General features: G+C 44.0%; 1 protein-coding gene across 3 annotated transcripts in view; it reads left to right on the top strand.

The window, feature by feature from the left end:
- Positions 1 to 22944, top strand: part of LOC110493950 (histone deacetylase 7) — an 87895-nt gene that overhangs the window by 36654 nt on the left and 28297 nt on the right. For all 3 annotated transcript variants that reach the window (XM_036949967.1, XM_021568570.2, XM_021568572.2), the window contains 15 exons: positions 1566 to 1759; positions 1991 to 2084; positions 2885 to 3008; positions 3496 to 3602; positions 4936 to 5058; positions 5465 to 5565; positions 10780 to 11035; positions 12077 to 12276; positions 13488 to 13694; positions 16462 to 16702; positions 16933 to 17066; positions 17619 to 17739; positions 20264 to 20313; positions 21689 to 21796; positions 22087 to 22142. In XM_036949967.1, coding sequence (XP_036805862.1) covers positions 1619 to 1759; positions 1991 to 2084; positions 2885 to 3008; positions 3496 to 3602; positions 4936 to 5058; positions 5465 to 5565; positions 10780 to 11035; positions 12077 to 12276; positions 13488 to 13694; positions 16462 to 16702; positions 16933 to 17066; positions 17619 to 17739; positions 20264 to 20313; positions 21689 to 21796; positions 22087 to 22142 — 2063 coding nt within the window. In that variant the 5' untranslated portion in view covers positions 1566 to 1618. The remainder of the gene's footprint in view (positions 1 to 1565; positions 1760 to 1990; positions 2085 to 2884; positions 3009 to 3495; positions 3603 to 4935; positions 5059 to 5464; positions 5566 to 10779; positions 11036 to 12076; positions 12277 to 13487; positions 13695 to 16461; positions 16703 to 16932; positions 17067 to 17618; positions 17740 to 20263; positions 20314 to 21688; positions 21797 to 22086; positions 22143 to 22944) is intronic.

Below are 22944 nucleotides of genomic sequence, written 5' to 3'. Positions count from 1 at the left end.
TATTGAGTATAATATGGCCCCTTTTTGTCCCGTGAATTTAGCTACCATCATGCGCAATATTTGTTATGATTTGTCAGTCAGGTTCTCTTCCATCATTGCACTATACACATTATATGGTTGATTTACATTATTTATATGCCTACACTAACTACACACAAACGTGTCACTACATAACAAAAATTACACACCTGTGCTTCTGATGGGTATATACTTGCGTTGGTCACATAGTGGATGATGGACATCAGGGGTCACCATGTGAGGCTTTGGGGTCATGTCAGGATCTGGGGCCAATTCCTGACTAAAATAAAGGAACAACAGTTCATGAACGGTTCATGATTCGACAAGTAGTTAACCTTGATGCCCACTAAATGTTCATTCAGTGACCCGTGACTCAAAATAAGTCTGAAAGATTTCTGGGACGATTGTTGCGGGTCATGACACTGAGTTTGGTTTTATTGTCTCGCACTCTCTGGCTAAATTTAGCCTTGTTTCTGGTAAAAGCTCAATAGAGGTGACAAATGCATGCATATGACTCAAATGCCTTTGCCACACATTGTTCTAATCCCCTCTTCTCCCCCTCACTTCCTTAGTTCTTTCGTTATTTTGTGGCAACCTTTCTTTCTTCACTTTCTCTCTTTCCTCTCCTTTCACTGAATGCAATTTTGGGTCAGTGGCCAAGTCCCTTAGAGCAGGCTGACGTGAATGAAGTACGACTGTTATTCTAAAGTCAAGTACATAATGCACACACACATGGACAGACTCTCAACACACACACTTTACATACACTGACTCACGTTATCCAACGATGACTGGCCTGTTGTAAGGACTGGACATGCCGTGCAATGCCTAGCTAGTAGATACTCTCTTACACTTGATCATCAGCCCATGTTTTGTTTTGCTCTAAGCTAGTTGTTCATTGCCCTGGATCATCTAAATACTTGGACAAAGACCAGGTGTTGGATAGGGTTATGGTTGTTGCTATGGTGTGTGTGTGTGTGTGTGTGTGTGTGTGTGTGTGTGTGTGTGTGTGTGTGTGTGTGTGTGTGTGTGTGTGTGTGTGTGTGTGTGTGTGTGTGTGTGTGTGTGTGTGTGTGTGTGTGTGTGTGTGTGTGTGTGTGTGTGTGTGTGTGTGTGTGTGCGTGTGTGCACATACCATCATTGGTATGTTTTCATCACACAAGTCTAGACTATTCCATGAGGTCAGTCATCCTTTTTCAAGTGTGGCCCGGTACGGACATCAGCATGGGGGCCTTGACTAGGCGGTGACAAGAAACAACACAAAGGAATGAGAGAGAAAAAGAGAGGACAGAAAGGGAGAGCTTGAGAGTCATGGCAGGGTTTTCTATTTGGGGGATTTTGTCCCAATAGCAGGGACAGTCCGGAGACCAATGACGTGGTTCAGTCTGGTGCTTAGAATGCAGCACCTCAGCTTCGGTTCATTCCTAGTTTACCCATTCTCCAGTCTAATTGTCCAATCTAACAAAGAAAGCCTTGGATCTTCATCACTAATAATCTCCCTCTTTCTTTTACCTCCTCTCTTCCTCCCTGCCTCCCTCTCTCCATAGTGGATGGGCTAATCCCTCGCGAGGCTTCGTCACCACTCCGGCCGGTGCGGCCCATGGACCTGCGTACCCAGGGGCTGGTGCGACCCGGGCCGGACTCAGCCATGCTGGCCCCCCACCTCCCCCCATTCCTGGGGGCCTTCTCAGCCCAGCACTGTGCCAAGTACTCCCAGCAGCTCCTGCCACAGCACATCCAGGTGAGCATCCCTTCCATAGAGATGGATAGAGAGCACACTTCCAACATAGCCTGCTTTAAAATGTAAATAATCCTCAACTGCGCTGCCAAAGCGGCCACAAAAGAAATCAATGGCAAAGATAGGTGTGCCCTCTTTCCATATAATCCCTCTCTTTCCATTGACTGATATCACTTCCTGAATATAGTCTTCACTGCACCCAAATGAATGGGAATGTTAATGGTCTCGTTTCAGTACGAGTTTGACAGGGAGCAGAGTCGGCAGGAGAAAGAGCAGGAGAAGAGACAGGAGCTGCAGCAGCTGATGCACAAGGATAAGAGCGAGCAGAGTAAGTTACAGCGCCCCATAGCTGTGTGGAGGAAAAATGGCATGCAATAGAAATGAGTGCAACATTATCAGTATGTTATGTATAAGGATCGCTTACAGTACCATGTAAACTATGATGACCATGAATGTCTTTTTAGAAATGCAATGTATGATGACAGCAGTGCAATCTTGTAGGTAGTTTAGGTGTTTGTGCACATGGTTTTCGGTTGTTTATTTTTGAGGCCCCACTATGATCCTCAGAATGTGGTTGTCTGTAACAGAGGGAGTTCCTTGAAATTAGTCACAGTCTATTTTCACATGAAACCTAAGTCAGAAAAAGGAAGCAAGTCACTTAATAATTGTAAATGTCATGTTGTTTGTTGTCTTTTACTTTCGGGAAGGAAGTGCCTACTAAAGAATGCGACCTAGCTATCTGTCAGTCACCAAATTCCTAAGAACCCGCCCTTCAAAGTTCAGCTTCAATAAATTGTCCTTGAATAACTTGCATTATCCAAGTCATAGCAGTCAGATCTGACTAGTAATTACAAGGGAAATGCCTAGCATCTTTCCTCTTTATCTAATGTTGAAATCGTAGGTAGGCACATTGAGTACTTAGTTTAGTAGATTATAGATATTTGACTCAGAGTGAAACTGCTTGTCAGCTATTATACAATACAGATAAAATCGGTATATTGGAATATATTGTTTGTGTCCCTCCGCTAACCCAAATAGATTAAGATTCAGTCCATTTAGAATGCTGCGCCTAGCTTTGGTTCATTTCCAGGTTCTTGTCTCTGATTGGGTGACTCTGTTGACGGACAGGTGCTGTGGCCAGTCCCCTGGTGAAACAGAAACTCAGAAGCCAAATCCTGAAGAGGAAGGAGCAGGCCGCCCTGGAGAGGACCGCCTCCAACCTCTTCGGCAGCACCACGCCCAGGGGTTACAGGTGAGAAACAAGCCAGGAAAGACTTTGATTAAAGTTTCTACGGAAATATTTTTTTTTTTTAAGTGACCGCGAGAGAGCTGTGTCCACTCGTGAAAATACACTGTTATTAGACTCGCGTGGCTTTGGTGGGAGTACCATCTTGTTCTTTTCACCTTTCCAATCTTGTCCCACAAATGATCCTCATAAGAGATGGAAGTAAGGAAGATTTACCTCTAAGACAATTTGGATAAGCCCGAGTGACTCATTAGATTAGGTGATAGGTTAAATAAGCCTGGCTGACTGACTCACTAACTTCTATCAATGGTTGTGCCACAGGTGAAGCATTATTTCACAATACAATATTTTACTGTCCATTTTCATCAAAATTATTGTTGTGAGGTCACCAGGACATACACAAAATTGATACAGCACAATACAGCACAATACAACAAACACTTAACAATGATTGTTCATGGTTTTGGTGGATGACTCTCAACTGGCTGTTTAGGGAATTGGCCCCAGATCCTGACATGACCCCAAAGCCTCACATGGTGACCCCTGATGTCCATCACCCACTATGTGACCAACGCAAGGACATGCCCCTCAGAAGAACAGGTGAGTCATTTTTTTTATGTAGTTTGTACTTTCTTTGTAGAGACATTTGTACTTTGTACAGTACAGTTAGAACAAGATCCTTTCCTGTTCTCACTATGGTGTCATGAGGTGACACTATGGTGTCATGCAGTTGACTCCTGACAATGGTTTGGGGGTCTGCCATCAATGGCGGGCTAAACTGGAGCACAGGAGTGCTGATCTAAGATCAGTTTTGCCTTTGAGTACGTCATGAATAAGATACATGGACAGGGGGGGTGGACCTGATCCTAGCACTTATACTCACTTTATGAATACCGGCCCAGGTATTCCAGAGCAAATGAAGGTACTACATGCCTTTTAACACAGAGTAGGTAATGCTTGAGAAGGCAATACAGATTCATTTTAAAAGGAGCCATATCACATTACTTCCATTTGTAGTTGTCTGGTGAGTTATGCAGTTCGATGCATGTTAACACACATATACCGAACATTGATGTAGAGAGAGACAGAGACAGAAAGAGACAGAGACAAAGTGGGAGTCACCAAGCCTACAAGGAAGGAAAAATGAGAGAGAGAGAGAGAGAGAGAGAGAGATTACGTAACTAAAGTATGTGTAAAATGAACCACGTGTGAGAATGTCAGACATGTCTGTCTGACTGGGCGTGTGAATGACGTGCGGACATAGAGGCCAAACTTTCCACCATGCACAAATTAACTAATAGGATAGAGATAGTCCTCAATGCCATGGTCACAGAGTTGAACAATTGCAAAGGTGTGGCCTCTTTCCATTATATGCATAAGTACTACTAAGGAGTGGTCCCTACTAAACTATGTCACCTGGAGGACTATTGCAATGCCATTAATTACCTGTGTTACCGTAGCAGCATTGGACATTTGCGGCTACACACCCCTCTACCTCTGTATTAAAATCCAACAACAATACCATACTGTCATGGGTGTCTTTTGTCTGTGCTAAGCCACTCGCTGATTGATCGTTTGGTTAGGCCTATTGTGGTCATTGCCAAAGTAAACATGAAACTTTTGGCACTGCTGTCAACTCTTTTGTTATTTGTTCAGCTGAGGTGTAGAAGAGGTTTTGGGTTTTGTTATGTAAAAGGTTATTGCTTTATGCTGACATAGCACATTATGGATTTGTAGCCATTTTCAGTTTAATACTGTTGGGGTCGGTTATGGAATGGCGAAGGAGGAATTCAGATATTTGGCACAAACTACTTTTTTTTGTTTTTTGTGTGTGTGTGTGTGTGTGTGTATTTGCATGTACGTGTGTGTGCGTTAATTAATGCGTGTTTGTGTGCGTCTGCGCATGTTTGCTCGTGTGTGTGTGTGTGTTCAGCCTCGGAGCCCATCCTGAAGGTGAAGAGTAAACTGAAGAAGCACATCAACTCCAGACAGAACCCTCTCCAACGCAAAACCAGTGCTCCCCCTACTGTCAAGCACAGAACACCGGACACTCAGGGTAACGTAGTTCTTCCTGCCTCGTTGTGTACACCGTCTATCAAACCAACCTCTATCTCTTCCTGGTGCTGTAGCCACAGTGTCTGAGCACTTTGGCCTCGGCCTAACACTAACATTCCTGGGTCGTATTCATTAGGGCACAAAGTAGAATATATATTTTTTCTCAGCGGTAAATGTAAACAAGCATTTCCTATTGGACAATTTCAGTGAGTTTACATCCCTTTGGTGCCAAATGAATATGGCCAGGGTCTTGTTGATGAAGTGATTAGTTGAATCAGGTGTGTTAGTGCTGGGCGGACTAGTGTTTGTGTACCGCCACTAACACACACACACACACACACACATCTGTTATCCTATATGTCAGTATCTCTTTAGCTGATTGGCTATCCCTCCCTTCCATCCTGCAGACTATTCCCCCAGCAGCAGTAGCACTCCAGTGTCGGGGTGCAGCTCGCCCAATGACAGCCTCCTCTCGGATAGCCCACTTACAACCGGACTGGCCCACGAGGTGAGCCCCACTCAACCCCCCTCCACCCTTCGCACCTCTCTCCTCCAACCCCACTGTACTCCCAAGTACAATATAAGTATATTGTAACAATGAGTAATTACAATACTGGTAACTATAAGAATAATTTCACAGTAAAAATGATCACACTAATGTTAAGTGTGACCCAGTTTATGTATACAAAAGTTATTGTAATTTTTAAAAAAAGAAGCTAAAACTGATTTTAATTCATGAAATCTGTTCCAAAGCATTCCCATGAATAAAAAACGAGACATACAGTGCCTTGCGAAAGTATTCGGCCCCCTTGAACTTTGCGACCTTTTGCCACATTTCAGGCTTCAAACATAAAGATATAAAACTGTATTTTTTTGTGAAGAATCAACAACAAGTGGGACACAATCATGAAGTGGAACGACATTTATTGGATATTTCAAACTTTTTTAACAATTCAAAAACTGAAAAATTGGGCGTGCAAAATTATTCAGCCCCTTTAAGTTAATACTTTGTAGCGCCACCTTTTGCTGCGATTACAGCTGTAAGTCGCTTGGGGTATGTCTCTATCAGTTTTGCACATCGAGAGACTGAATTTTTTTCCCATTCCTCCTTGCAAAACAGCTCGAGCTCAGTGAGGTTGGATGGAGAGCATTTGTGAACAGCAGTTTTCAGTTCTTTCCACAGATTCTCGATTGGATTCAGGTCTGGACTTTGACTTGGCCATTCTAACACCTGGATATGTTTATTTTTGAACCATTCCATTGTAGATTTTGCTTTATGTTTTGGATCATTGTCTTGTTGGAAGACAAATCTCCGTCCCAGTCTCAGGTCTTTTGCAGACTCCATCAGGTTTTCTTCCAGAATGATCCTGTATTTGGCTCCATCCATCTTCCCATCATGGTGGGATGGTGTGTTCAGCTGTGTTGCTTTTACGCCAAACATAACGTTTTGCATTGTTACCAAAAAGTTCAATTTTGGTTTCATCTGACCAGAGCACCTTCTTCCACATGTTTGGTGTGTCTCCCAGGTGGCTTGTGGCAAACTTTAAACGACACTTTTTATGGATATCTTTAAGAAATGGCTTTCTTCTTGCCACTCTTCCATAAAGGCCAGATGTGTGCAATATACGACTGATTGTTGTCCTATGGACAGAGTCTCCCACCTCAGCTGTAGATCTCTGCAGTTCATCCAGAGTGATCATGGGCCTCTTGGCTGCATCTCTGATCAGTCTTGTCCTTGCATGAGCTGAAAGTTTAGAGGGACGGCCAGGTCTTGGTAGATTTGCAGTGGTCTGATACTCCTTCCATTTCAATATTACCGCTTGCACAGTGCTCCTTGGGATGTTTAAAGCTTGGGAAATCTTTTTGTATCCAAATCCGTCTTTAAACTTCTTCACAACAGTATCTCGGACCTGCCTGGTGTGTTCCTTGTTCTTCATGATGCTCTCTGCGCTTTTAACGGACCTCTGAGACTATCACAGTGCAGGTGCATTTATACGGAGACTTGATTACACACAGGTGGATTGTATTTATCATCATTAGTCATTTAGGTCAACATTGGATCATTCAGAGATCCTCACTGAACTTCTGGAGAGAGTTTGCTGCACTGAAAGTAAAGGGGCTGAATAATTTTGCACGCCCAATTTTTCAGTTTTGATTTGTTAAAAAAGTTTGAAATATCCAATAAATGTTGTTCCACTTCATGATTGTGTCCCACTTGTTGTTGATTTCTCACAAAAAAATACAGTTTTATATCTTTATGTTTGAAGCCTGAAATGTGGCAAAAGGTCGCAAAGTTCAAGGGGGCCGAATACTTTCGCAAGGCACTGTAAGTGATCGTATCTCGACGTAATCAAGATATGAAATAATTGTTATTTTCAAATACAATTTATTTTTGGGCTTAGTTGTGGTCAATTTGCAGTGTACAAATGAGTATAATTATGTTCCGGACGCACGACCATCCGCTCCAACAATAATTGGCCCGCGACTGAATCTAGTTGCCTACCTCTGCAGTATAGTATGTGCCTGTTCTGCTCAACTCCCCCTCTATCCAACAAGCATCAACAGAATTAACACTTCCATACCTGATTGAGCCATTTCGTACCACCACACACAATGTCACACGATGTCACATTCACTACCATATTAGAACACACACTAGATACAGTATCACAGTTGCTTCAGAATCTCAGTATAAGAACAACATGAGTGTCAGGGCCAGAATTGGTTATGGATTCCCACGAAGATTAGTGAGGTGTGTGTGTTCAGGTTTAAAATAACTTTATTAGCTATAAATGGCGTTCAACATGTTTCCTCCCGTGGAATTGTATTCCTTTACTACAACAGATACAGTGGGAGAAGTATTTGATACACTGCTGATTTTGCAGGTTTTTCTACTTACAAAGCATGTAGAGGTCTGTAATTTGTATCATAGGTATACTTCAACTGTGAGAGACGGAATCTAAAACAAAAATCCAGAAAATCACATTGTATGATTTTTAAGTAATTAATTCTCTCTCTTCAATAGGCCAGTTTAAAACATTTGGCCACCCGACTGTACTGTACCATGACACATTACACATTAACATTGGATTAATGTTCAAATGACATGCCCTTTTCAGTTTCCAAAGAACATGTTGTAAAATTATTTTTCATCACTCAGATTTCAGCAATCTGAATTTTTTTCTGCTTACACTTATACTACACACAGCAAATTCTTGTTAAATCAACACTAAAAGTGTGGACCTGTATAGACACTGGAACAGTGTTAAATTAACACACTGCCTAGTGTAAAGACTTATTTGCATATTTCCCATAGTGCCTTGCCATTCGAGTGATTTGTAGAGTTACTACCAATGACTGTATTTGTCAGTGACAAAGACATGGTTGTTGCATTCATCCATTTTCAGTCCTGTGGAGTTCACCAAGTGAGATCCAAAGCGAATATGTTAACATTAAAATTACATTCTTTAACACAATACAAAACGTACAGTATTTCATAAGGCCTTATTTCAAGGGCCTAGTTTTTGTCCTGATACTCATTGTATACAGGCCACAACAGGCCTGTATACCATTATGCTGGCTTGCAAAGTGATGTGTAACTCCTATTGGAATCCAGCCAGAGTGGGGATATTCAACCTTTGGAATGACCTGCAACTAGGGCTGTTACAGTCATGGAATTTTGGATGATGGTTATTGGCCAGCCAAATGACCCCGGTCACCATAATAAACGTTTGAATATCAAAAAAATTAAATTGAAGACACATTTTCACCTCTCCTCTGCACCTGACTGCATGTGCTGCCATAGAAATAGAATGAATAGAACGGGCGTCCCCATTTCAAGTCTATGATGGCATAATGGGGCGGCAGGGTAGCCTAGTGGTTAGAGCGTTGGACTAGTAACCGGAAGGTTGCAAGTTCAAACCCCCGAGCTGACAAGGTACAAATCTGTCATTCTGCCCCTGAACAATGACGGCCTGTTCCTAAGCCGTCATTGAAAATAAGAATTTGTTCTTAACTGACTTGCCTAGTTAAATAAAGGTAAAATACAAAATAAATAAATAAAATGGATGGACTGGTGGCTATTGCGAGTGTACCCATAGAAGCAAAGCAGGATGTCACGATCGTTGAATGAGGAGGACCAAAGCGTGGTGAGCTTCCTGGCGTGGTGATATTCCTTTATTTCGGATGACGCTGACAAAAACAATAACCAATCAAAAACGACCGTGAAGCCTAAGGGCTATAATGCTACAAACAAAGACAACTTCCCACACCCACAGGTGGGGAAAAAGGGTACCTAAGTATGGTTCCCAATCAGAGACAACTATAGACAGCCGTCCCTGATTGAGAACCATACCCGGCCAAACACAAAGAAATAGAAAACATAGAACACAAAACATAGAATGCCCACCCCAACTCATGCCCTGACCAAACCAAAATAGAGACATAAAAAGGATATCTAAGGTCAGGGCGTGACACAGGAAGTGTTGATTGAGCCACATTCCATTGCATGAGCCACATCAGTTAACATAATTTGAATGAACATTCTACATTACCAAGGAAATGATTGCATCACAATACCAGGCAACCGTTGCGATTGTACCCATGAGTTTACCAGTGAAATTGACAGGGTTAGAGGTTCCAAGTACGTTATATTCATTCTATTTCTATGTGTGCTGCTGCAGGGAGTGTCTTTTGCAAAAACACCTTGCTTATTTCAGCAAGGAGCAACAAAGTTTCAGCATGTTTTTAAGAGTCCATGTTACCAGGAAAAACGGACTCAACCACACGAAGGCCGGTTATGACTGTTCATTTATTTGTATTACAGTTTTCACAGGTTACACAGTTATACGGTAATTGTGCCAGCCCTAACTGCAATCTACATTCAGAATAACTACACGGGTTGGGAAAACTATGATATGAAACTACCTAAAGCAACTTAACTGGAACAACCATTTCAGTAACAAATGCAATATGTCCAAGTAACATATTGGATAAGTTTAGAAAATGTATGTAATTTATATTTAAGTAGCATAAGATTCATTTATCAATGTACAGGCATAGAAAACATAGATATTGAAACAAACCATTCTAAAAAATCAACCTGCAATAGAGCATGCTGGGAAATAGGATAATGATGGGCTTGGTTTTGGTTCAACTGTAGTGGTAACACTAGGGTTATTTTACACCAATGAGTGTTAATTAAACACTTACAGTGAAAAATCAACATTCATTAACACTGGCCAATTTGCTGTACAGTAATGAAAGTTTCAAACTATTCTAACAGACATTGAATCACGGAGGACTGAAGTTTGATACCCCAGCAGTTAGTCATTGAGGACATACTACTTAACTGAATCAAGTTCCAATGACTATAGTTGTTTGAGTCAACACCAATTTATTTAAATTGAAACAAATGAAATTGTATTTGACACATGAGCCGAATGCAATGGGTGTAGACTTTACTGTGAAATGCTTGCTTACGAGCCCTTCCCAACAATGCAGAGCTAAAACATGATAATACAAATAAATATAGTAACACAAGGGATAAAACACACAAGAATACAGGGAGTACCAGTACCAGATCAATGTGCAGGGGTGCAAGCTATTATAGATATGTACATGAAGGCAGGCGGGTTTGGCAGTTATGTTTTACAGTGTGCGTGACCTATTGTGTCCCCTCCCTCCCTCCCTCCCTCCCTCCCTCCCTCCCTCCCTCCATCAGGCTCAGAGGTTGCTGCTCCAGGATGGCACACTGGCCCACTTCTCCTTGCCCTGCTCCACCGCCCTGCCCACCAACAGCGCCAGGCTGCCCACCCAGGGTGACAGGGAGTCGGGTAGCCACCAGAGGGTGGCCAGGGTACTGCCCCAGGTCTACCTGCCCATGGAGGGCCTCAGTGCTGCCCAGCTGGCTCACCAACGCCTCCAGCCCCTGCTCATCCTGGAGCCCTCAGTGCTGCTGCACACACAGCTAGTCACTGGTGAGAAACACACACAGATATGCACGCACACACACACACACACACACACACACACACACACTCTCGCGCGCACACACAAGCACTCCCACTCATAGGGTACATATACTGTACACTGAGTGTACAAAACATTAGGTTCTCTTTCCATGACATAGACTGACCGGGTGAATGCGGTGAATCCAGGTGAAAGCTATGTCACTGAAATGCACTTCATTCAGTGTAGATGAAGGGGAGGGTTACAGGTTAAAGAAGGATGTTTAATGCTTCAGACAATTGAGACATGGATTGTGTATGTTTGCCATTCACAGTTTGAATGGGCAAGACAAAAGATTTAAGTGCCTTTGAATGGGGTCTGGTAGTAGGTGCCAGGCGCACCGGTTTGAGTGTGTCAAGAACTGCAACGCACACTCAACAGTTTCTCATGTGTATCAAGAATGGTCCACCACCCAAAGGACATCCAGCCGACATGACTGTGTGGAGCATTAGTGTCAACATGGGCCAGCATCCCTGTGGATCGCTTTCGACACCTTGTAGAGTCCATGCCCAAGACGAATTGAGGCTGTTCTGAGGGCAACAAGGGGTGAAACTCAATATTAGTAGTTCCTAGTGTTTAATACAAACAGTGTAGATATGTATGCATACTCACACAAACACACACGCCGCACCTGCAGTCATCCTGGAGTCCTCAGGACGGCTGCACACGAAGAGAAACACACTCGGAGCGACACTGCCCTCTATTGATCGTTTGACTGAATGCCACTTATCCAACTGATCTAGGAACTTTCCCTAATCTATAATGGATCTGGTTGATCTGGGAGTGACTACACAGACCTAGCCAATCAGAACATTCCACCACACTGTCTGCTTCCTCTCTGGTCATTCTCACAACGTTTTAGTCAAACATGATGATCCTGACCTCTCTATTTCTCTCAACCCTTTCTTTCTCCCCCCTCCCTATCGCTCTCCATGTTCACCCTCCTTGCTTCCTCTCCCTCCCCCTCGCCTCTTTCTCCCTCCCCTTCTCCCCACCTCTCTCTCCTTCAGTGCGAGGCCTGAGCCCTGGCCCTCTCCAGTACCCCTCCTCCAGACTGGAATGCCTGGCTCCCCCGGGCCCCCACAGACCCCTGGGTCGGACCCGCTCTGAGCCCCCCCTGCACTCTCACCACCACCAGCACCAGTTAATGCAGCAGTACCACAACGCACTGCTGCTGGAGAGACTCAAACAGAACACACACCTGGGCAAGGTGAGAGAACACACCATTTTTGGACACACACATTTTAGGGACTGTTGAGCAACACACACACATACATGCACACACAAACCAAGGTGATCTTAAAGAGGGGCATAGACAAAGACACACACACACACCACACACGCTCTCACACACACACACACACACACACACACACACAGTCTGATTCAGAGGGGTTGGGTTAGGGTTAGGGTTAACTGACTAGGTATCCCCCTTTCCTCTTTCCTTTATTGTACAGCTAACCTTGTGGGGACAAGCAATTCAGTCCCATTCAAAATCCTATTTTCCCTAACCCTAAACCTAACCCTAACCTATACTCTTACCCTAACCTTAACCCCAACCCCAACCATAACCCAACAACCTAACCTTAACCCTAAACCTAACCCTAGCTCCTAACCCTAACCCTAAATGGAACGAACTACAAAAATCTCTGAAACTGGAAACACTTATCTCCCTCACTAGCTTTAAGCACCAACTGTCAGAGCAGCTCACAGATTACTGCACCTGTACATAGCCCACCTATAATTTAGCCCAAACAACTACCTCTTTCCCTACTGTATTTAATGTATTTATTTATTTTGCTCCTTTGCACCCCCATTATTTTTATTTCTACTTTGCACATTCTCCCATTGCAAATCTACCATTCCAGTGTTTTACTTGCTATATTGTATCTACTTTGCCACCATGGCCTTTTTGCCTTTACCTCCCTTATCTCACCTCATTTGCTCACATTGTATATAGACTTGTTTATACTGTATTATTGACTGTATGTTTGTTTTACTCCATGTGTAACTCTGTGTCGTTGTATGTGTCGAACTGCTTTGCTTTATCTTGGCCAGGTCGCAATTGTAAATGAGAACTTGTTCTCAACTTGCCTACCTGGTTAAATAAAGGTGAAATAAAATAAATAAATCTAACCCTTACTCTTAAAGTAATTCTGACCCTAACACTAATTCTAACCTTAACCCTAAACCCCCTAGAAGTAGCATTTGACCTCGATGGGACGAACAAATGTCCTCAGTTGGTCAAATTTTTGTTTGTCTACTATTCTTGTGTGGACTTAAACACACACACACACAGCACAGCACAATACAAATTACATCTAGATACCGCATAATAGTGCTCACCAACACAAAAAGAAGAGGGAAGACTGATGCATGACCTTTGACTTTAAGAGTGTGTCTGTGTCTCTCCCTCATCAGCTCATGACCAAGTCCAGCGAGAAGCCTCGTGTTACACAGATCCCCTCGAAGGACATGGACCCGGCGGAGACCGGGCCTGGGGATGGCTACCAGAGGAGTAGACAGAGTGGGACCAGTAGCACTGAGTCAATGTGGGACACAGAGTCCACCTCCTCAGGCGATTACCTAGGAGATCACACCATGGAACACACACCTCTGATGAATCAGGTACTCAGACACAAACATATGCACGTAGGTGCGCACACACAAACACCGATATACACACACATATAAACACACACAAAGAGACCTATAGGTCATACATAAACACAATTATTATAGTAGTCCCACTCTCAAATATACACTATATACAGAAGTGGATTTGGCTATTTCAGCCACACCCGTTACAAACAGGTGTACAAAATCAAGCACACAGCCATGCAATCTCCATAGACAAACATTGGCAGTAGAATGGCCTTACTGAAGAGCTCAGTGACTTTCAACATGGGACTGGCATAGGATGCTACCTTTCCAACAAGTCATTTCGTCAAATTTCTGCTAGAGCTGCCCCAGTCAACTGTAAGTGCTGTTATTGTGAAGTGGAAACGTCTAGGAGCAACAATGGCTCGCTCAGCCACGAAGTGGTAGGCCACACAAGCTTACAGAACGGGACCGCCGAGTGGTGAAGCGTGTAGTGCGTAAAAATCATCTGTCCTCATTTGCGATACCAGCCAACCTCTTTTGACCTCGGTGGGTCTATTTATGTAAGGGAGTGTGTACACTTATTACCATGACATTATTAACTTACTACGGAGTTCCAAACTACCTCTGGAAGCAACATCAGCACAAGAACTGTTCATCGGGAGCTCCATGAAATGGGTTTCCATGGCCGTGTAGCCGCACACAAGCCTAAGATCACCACGCACAATGCCAAGCGTTGACTGGAGCTGGGTAAAGCTCGCTGCCATTGGACTCTGGAGCAGTGGAAACGCGTTCTCTGGAGTGATAATTCACGCTTCAATGCATAGTGCCAACTGTAAGGTTTGGTGGGGGAGGAATAATGATCTGGGGCTGTTTTTCATGGTTCGGGCTAGGCCCCTTAGTTCCAGTGAAGGGACATTTTTACGCTACAGCATACAATGACATTCTAGACAATTCTTTCAACTTTGTGGCAACATTTTGAGGAAGGCCCTTTCTGTTTCAGCATGACAATGCCCCTGTGCACAAAGCGAGTTCCATACCGAAGTGGTTTATCGAGATCGGTGTGGAAAAACTTGACTGGCCTGCACAGAGCCCTGACATCAACCCCATTGAGCACGTTTGGGATGGATTTTAACGCCGACTTCGAGCCAGGCCTAATCGCCCAACAATGGAACCGCAATTGATGCAATCGCCATCGCACTGCACACTGCCCTATCCCATCTGGACAAGAGGAATACCTATGTAAGAATGCTGTTCATTGACTACAGCTCAGCCTTCAACACCATAGCACCTTCCAAGCTCATCATTAAGCTTGGGGCCCTGGGTCTGAACCCCGCCCTGTGCAACTGGGTCCTGGACTTACTGACGGGCCCCCAGGTGGTGAAGGTAGGAAATAACACCTCCATTTTTGCTTATCCTCAACACAGGGGCCCCACAAGGGTGCTTGCTCAGCTCCTTCCTGTACTCCCTGTTCACCCATGACTGCGTGGCCACGCACGTCTCCAACTCAATCATCAAGTTTGCAGACGACACAACAGTAGTAGGACTAATTACCAACAATGACGAGACAGCCTACAGGGAGGAGGTGAGGGCCCTGGGGAGTGATGCCAGGAAAATAACCTCTCCCTCAACGTCAACAAAACAAAGGAGCTGATCGTGGACTTCAGGAAACAGCAGAGGGAGCAGCCCCCTATCCACATCGATAGAACAGCAGTGAAGAAGGTGAAAAGCTTAAAGTTCCCCGGTGTACACATCACTGACAAACTGAAATGGTTCACCCACACAGACAGTGTAGTGAAGAAGGCACAACAGTGCCTCTTCAACCTCAGGAGGCTGAAAAAATTCAGCTTGGCCCCGAAGATCCTCACAAACTTTTACAGATGCACAATTGAAAGTATCCTGTCGGGCTGAATCACCGCCTGGTACGGCAACCGCACCGCCCACAACCGCAGGGCTCTCCAGATGGTGGTGCGCTCTGCCCAATGCATCACCGAGTGCACACTACCTGCCCTCCAGGACACCTACAACATCTGATGTCACAGGAAGGCCAAAAAGATCATCAAGGACATCAACCACCATAGCCACGGCCTGTTCACCCCGCTATCATCCAGAAGGCGAGGTCATTACTTGTGCATCAAAGCTGGGACCGAGAAACTGAAAAAATGCTTTTATTTCAAGGCCATCAGACTGTTAAATAGCCGTCACTAGCCAGCTACCACCCGGTTACTCAATTCTGCACCTTAGAGGCTGCTGTCCTATATACAGTGTACATAGGCATGGAATCACTGTTCATTTTAATAATGGAACAGAAGTCACTTTAATTATGTTTAAATCATGTTTACATACTGCTTTACTAATTTTATATGTATGTACTGTATTCTATTCTACTGTCTTTTTAGACATTGCTCGTCCTAATTTATATATTTCTTAAATCCATTGTATTGTTGTGAATTGTTAGATATTACTGCACTGTTGGAGCTAGGAACACAAACCTTTCGCTACACTCGCAATAACATCTGCTAAATATGTGTATGTGACCAATACAATTAGTTTTGATTTGTAGCTTCAGTTCAGGCCACCTTTCTGGCTCTCCAATAGAGGGTGCCATGGCATTACGGCTCACTCTGTTAGTCATCCCTTAGTCATGGCTTTTACAAGGTGCTGTAGTTGGGCTATTTTATGTTGTTGCTAAAGTAACTCCTAATAACCTTCTGGGTAAACAAGTAAACAAACATTTAGCCTTTTAAATGTTTGTTTTTTAACTTTTCACCTACTTTTTCCCCCCTCCCTCCAGTCATTTCGTTGGGAGCAGCCCAGGCACCTCCAGGTCCTGACAGACAGGCGTAGTAGACAAGCGACCCACCTGGACCCCCTGGGTGTACCCGTGGTTCTGGGCCCTGCCCACCGGCCCCTCGGTCGCGCCCAGTCCTCCCCCGCCTCCACCTCTCTACCCCCTCCTCCACGGCCCACGGACACTCCACAGTCTCTGGCCGGCCCTGGTCCGGAGACCACCGCCAAGCTACGCTTCACCACTGGTGAGAGACACTTGGGGAGTGCTGTACGATACACCGTGCTTGTTGTATCTTGTTGTATCTCGTGTACAACATACTGTATATTCAGAAGGTGCTGTAGGTCCCATCCTTAGAGTTATTAGCACTTAATTTATTAGGATCTCTGTGGTCCCGTCTACTATCTATCTGTCTGGCTGGCTTTCTACCTATTTTGTATGGTCTCTAAACTACAGTGTGTGTCGGTGTGTGTGTAGGTCTGGTGTATGACTCTCAGATGCTGAAGCACCAGTGCACCTGTGGCGACAACAGCCGACACCCCGAGCATGCTGGAAGAATCCAAAGCATCTGGTCCAGACTTCAGGAGAGAGGCCTCAGGAACCAGTGTGAGGTAGGTACAATATAAAGCACTACACAGCAGCACATACTACACTACAATATTCTAGAGTCAGAGGGTTTGGGTTAAATGCGGAAGACACATTTCAGTTAAATGCATTCAGTTGTAAAACTGGCTAGGTATCTCCCTTTCGATTTCTACACACCACAGAACTAAATATGTTGGTTGAAACTCCTGTTATGAACACTGCTGCCACCTAGGGTTACACCCCAGCACTGGTTTCCAAGATCAAACTTTGTTTTGTTTGTCACTTTAAACAGTCCCATTGAGGTCAGAAGACCTCCTTTCCAAGGGAGGCCTGTGTGTGTACCTATGCTGTAATTTGTGTGCGTTCATGGGTGTATGTGTGCATTCGCGAGTGCGTTTGCGAGTGTATGCATGTGGACCAATGTGTGTATGCGCCTGCCTGCGTGTGTGTGTGTGTGTGTGTGTGTGTGTGTGTGTGTGTGTGTGTGTGTGTGTGTGTGTGTGTGTGTGTGTGTGTGTGTGTGTGTGGTGCGTTGGTTAATTCTAAATGGCATGGTGTGTGTGTGTGCACTCCTCCAGTGTATCCGGAGCAGAAAGGCAACTCTGGAGGAGCTTCAGTCTGTCCACTCTGAGAAACACGTCCTGCTGTACGGCACCAACCCACTCAACCGCCTCAAACTGGACAACCGCAAGCTGGCTGGTGCGACACGCACTCAGTCTCTCTCTCTCTCTCTCTCTCTCTCTCTCACACATACACCGACACACAAACATGCACGCTCATCTTCACGCGCACACACACACACACACACACCGCTCTGACACATCTCATTGTCAAACACTCACACTCACTTGGGCATATAGGTAATAGGTAGGGCTGTGGCGGTTACAAAATGTCGTCAGTCGATGACTGTCAAGCAAATAACTGTCGGTCTCATGGTAATTGACCGTTAATTAACATTTAACACATTTAGCATCTCCTGGCTCCCACACATAGCCTACAAGCCATTTTTTTTTAAAAAGTTGACTAAATCCATGTAAATATAGCCTACACCTTCACAATAAATCCATTATTTATTTTAGACCGGTCTAAAGAAGCATGATATGAAGAAAATGTAGTCTATTTCAGAAGAACAGAATAGCATTATCTGAGTTGTCCTTATGTTTAGTCCTGATCTGGCTATGCCAAATGGCTGTGGGCTACACTAGTTCATATAGCAGACAATATTTGCTTAGAATTCCGTGGCATTATTTTATATTATTTTATAGTACGAAGAATACAATTGAACAAAGCTGAATATTTTAGTATTTTTTTATTCTCCAAAGGATTTGAGGGAGTGCGCACACGCTGCTATTTTGTGTGTTGAGCGGTTAACAAAGAAACAGCTACTCCGATATGCTTCATTTAGAGTTTTTGATGTAACTTTAGTTGTTCTACATACTTTGGGCTCTATGTTTTGATTTTAGTACATTGTAAGGCTGCATGATGAGACTCTAATGATAATTTCCCCAAAGAAGTAGCTTGAAAGGCAGGCTGTACACACTCCAATAGTCTCTCATTCACAATTTGCCAAGCACTTGATTAACGCCTCGAATTTCACGGCAGCATCCCCTTTGTGGCCGTAATGCACCATAAAAAAAAATCCATGCCTTTTGCGGCCCGGAGTGCTGCCTGTTGTGCCCTTCTCCCTGAGTGTGCTGCCAATCCGAAGTGTCTCTCACTCACACTGCTCTCCATCACGTGATCGGGTCTTTCTCACAGGCTACAAGTGAAGACAGACACATTGGGGGACGCAACTGCGCGCGTCCTCATCCAATTCCGAGGTGCATACTGAAGATATTAGAACTGCCCACGTTTACTTTTCGTTAGCCGACGACATGAGTAGGCCTTACGAACAGCTAAAGCACCAGCCTATGTCAATCTACTATCCCCAGAGTACACCAGTCGACCTATTATATTCTGTGCGAGAAATAAATATTCCAAACATTGTCTGAGATAGTTGTGGGATGAGATAGATCCCAAGTTAATACAACCATCAGCATCAAAACACCTTTTATTTTATGCAATGTGACTGACGCAACAGATCAGAACATTTAGCTTAAAATGTTGATAAACTATTTGTCTATTTCTTCACGTTATAAGTGCAGCAATGCACAAACGGCAGTAGGTTATAAGCGCGAATGTCCCATTAGCGGAAAACACTTATCAAAAGGGAATTTGTTTATGCGTGTGATGCTTTTATTATGAAGGTGCATTTCTATGGTGAAAAGGATCTTCCCCAAACGTGAAACTCACACGCTGCTTATATATGCCAGTTAGGCTCTACACCCCTTGTAAAGTGAATTAATGTGCTTCATTTTAAGTTTAAGTTATTTGGCCACTTTAGTTGTAATACAAACCTTATTAAAACATATAGGCCTATGGGCTAGGCTACATGAGGTGTGCGACTATGATTTGAACAAGTCACACAAAAAAAGCCATTTGTTTCTTATGCTGGGCATCATTCACAAGTAATAATATATAAGTCACAAGTGATAGGCTAATATTGTCACCCATCCGACTATTCTTGATTTAATCTTGTCTTTACATATGCTAAATAATACATGAGTGAAATTGGTTTTGATTTAGAATGAGGGGAAAAAATACATGTCATCTATGCACTTAAATAGCGAATGGAGGACGCTTTTCCCCGTGGTTTATTTTCATTCCAGCCAGGTAGGCTATACTCCTAATGTAAATATAAGCAATGTGCTTAATATTAGGAAGTTGAGAAATAAATATAGTAGGGCTAGCCTGTGGAAAGCTGATGGGATCCTCCTCTTTTTATTTAGCGGCCACTATTGCATAGCCTATAGAGATGTTGCGCAACATGAGCTCATGGACTCTCATGAAGTGTTTGATTAGATTTTCGAATGCATTTGCATTGATGCCAGAGTGAATAGAGGGACAAGAGTGCTGAGTACCAGTCAGTTAGCAAGTTTGGAAGGCTACTAATGACCAGCAGCAGCATCAGAGCTTGGAGAAGCCTAATTACCGTGACTAAACGGTAACGTGGAATTTGACTGCCTTCATAACTCGTGACCGCCGGTGTGGTGGTAATACGGTCACCGCAACAGCCCTAGTAATAGCCACACAAGTATTTTATTCACACTCATAATCACACACATGGAACTATACACATATATGAATGTAAGATTAATGTATTGGATTTATCTCACTCTTTCAGGAATCTTATCTCAAAGGATGTTTGTGATGCTACCATGTGGAGGAGTTGGAGTGAGTTACTCAGAAACACACACACACACACACACACACACACACAGTACACACACACACACACACACACACACACACACAGTACACACACACACACAGTACACAGGCAAACAGCTCAACAGACCCTGTAACAAACAATCAAAGAGTCATGTGAAATCTGTCCACTTATCTAATCACATTACAAAATGGCAAACATTACAAGCTTGATTATACCTCATTACACAATTAAGCTAATAGAGCGACAAATTGTGGAGGCTGTTGTTGCTGGCGGGGACACGGTCGAAACGCCAATCAGATATCAAAGGCAAAGAAGAGGTGAGAGATGAGAGGAAGAGAGAGAGGAAGAAATGGGGTGGACTCCGAATCGCTCGCTTGGAGGGGTGCCTGGGGAACTGTGGTTGAGTGGTTGAGTGGAGGGGAATTTATTCAGGAGGAAGGGATGTGGGGAAAGAGAGAATCTAGACACTAAAGAAGAGGATGAAGAGAGGATGAGTGGAGAGAGGGGGAGAAGAGATAAGGAGGAAGAATGCTGCTAATATGGTGTGGATAAGGAAAGAGAAAATGCAGACACTGAAGAAGAGAGGAGTGCAGGAGGATGATGAAGATGAAAGAGAAGGGGCAGAGGAGCGTTGAAGAGTAAAAGAGAAGGAGGTAGACTGTGTATAGTCATGATGAAGAAAAACTATGTGGACACTGAAGAAGAGGATGAAAAGGGGATGAGTGGAGGAGGAAGAAGATGAGAGCAATAGGGTGAAAAGGAGAGTAGAGGAGGGTTTGCATGGTGTTGATAAGGCGCCTGATCTGCCTGGATTTCCGGCCTTTGGTTCCTCTGGTGAGGCGAGCTGATTGAAACAAGATGGCGAAGAAAGTGATAAAAGAAATTCCTAGGATTTCATTGTTCTGTCGTGCCAAACCGCCAGAAATGTGGAGTTTTGAAACATGGAATAACAAAGTGAGGGAGAGAGAGAGAGAGAGAGAATCTGAGAACAGGAATACTCTACTACCCCCTTTACTGTCATCATCAGCAGTTAAAGTCAAGGTTGTGGTGATTTGTGTGGGTAAATGTTACCCTTGCCACTTCTATCCCCCTGACTCCCAATAAGTTATGCTACTCTTCATTTAGTTGGTTCACAGTAGAGACTTTGTAATCCAATACTGTAATAATCCAGTCCTTACCACAACCCGTCACCTCTGTTTCCTAATTCCACTGCATGACTTCCTCTTTACCTCATTGGGCTGTCACATAGTTGATATCAAGTGACACCTATTTCAACCAATGTACTTATAATGTTTCTAAACGATGCCCTTGTTTCTCCTAGTGGTTTTAACTTTGATCCCGCCCCCTGGTAAATTCCTGGTTTTGCATGATTGACAGGTGGACAACGATACGATCTGGAATGAGACACACACGTCGACGGCGTCTCGCTTGGCGGCAGGCAGCGTGACGGAACTGGCGCTCAGGGTAGCACAGGGAGAGCTGAAGGTGAGACCACCAACCGTTCATCGTCACCTCAGTTACACCCCCACTTAGTTATGTCAGGGCCGTAACACAACTGGTCAGAATTGTCAACACTGTAACATACATTAATACACCTGGATATTGAAGCATAATGTCATTTCTGTTCATTATTTATGAACTTCACATGAAATTGGAATTTAAAAATTGCCTTTCTATATCAGTACCATTCAGTGTATTCTGAACTGATGAACATCAAATTGTAAGATGTGCTCAGAGAGAGCCAAAGTGTAACACTTTCTATTTACATCTCACAGAATGGCTTTGCAGTGGTGAGGCCCCCTGGACACCATGCAGCCCGCTCTACCCCCTTGTAAGTACTGACACACACACACACACACACACACACACACACACACACACACACACACACACACACACACACACACACACACACACACACACGGAGCCAGGAGGTCTCTAAAATAATTTCAAAGGGTTTTCCCTACACATCAAAAGCACTGTCCAAAAGTGTGTGTAATGTGTGTGTGTATGGAGTCTGTGCGTTACCTGCCCAAGGCTTGTGTGCATGTGTGTGTGTGTGTGTGGGTGCATGTCTGTGCATCAGTCTGAAATAGAATGCATTAGAAGGCTAACCACATTCAGCTGTGTGTGCTTGCATACGTCAGCGTATGTGTGTGTGGGTGCTTGCATGCGTGAGTGGGTTCACGCGCGATAGTGTGTGTACTCAGCAGTGCCTGTCACTAGTAATTTATGTGTCGATAAAGACTTACTGGAGGAAAGGAGTTGGCCGGTAGATATGATCTACAGTTCACACTCGCCGAGCTTATAGCTCCTGCTGACAACACCGCTTTCAACATTCCTCTTCTCATTTTCATACATCAACTCTTTCTCTCACACCTTCCCTGTCTCACAATATCCTACGGATATTGGGTACGAGCCGGCTTACTGTAAGTGGTTTTATGCGGAGCACGCTCTCTGAAATGCTCGAGGAGGGAGGTCACGAGAAATTATTTCAGGTCACGAGAAGTTATTTCACCAGAACTTATTTGGATATGCGGAGAGTATTTTCGTCTTTGTGTTTTGCTTTTGTTTCTGTTATGGTTTTCTTTTGTCTGAGATTGTCAGATGTTTACTTGCCGTGTCTTTTTCCC

Source organism: Oncorhynchus mykiss, chromosome 17 (assembly GCF_013265735.2).
Source record: "Oncorhynchus mykiss isolate Arlee chromosome 17, USDA_OmykA_1.1, whole genome shotgun sequence".
NCBI lineage: Eukaryota > Metazoa > Chordata > Actinopteri > Salmoniformes > Salmonidae > Oncorhynchus > Oncorhynchus mykiss.
The sequence above is the reverse complement of the archived record's forward strand: the minus strand, read 5'-3'. Positions and strand labels throughout refer to the sequence as shown.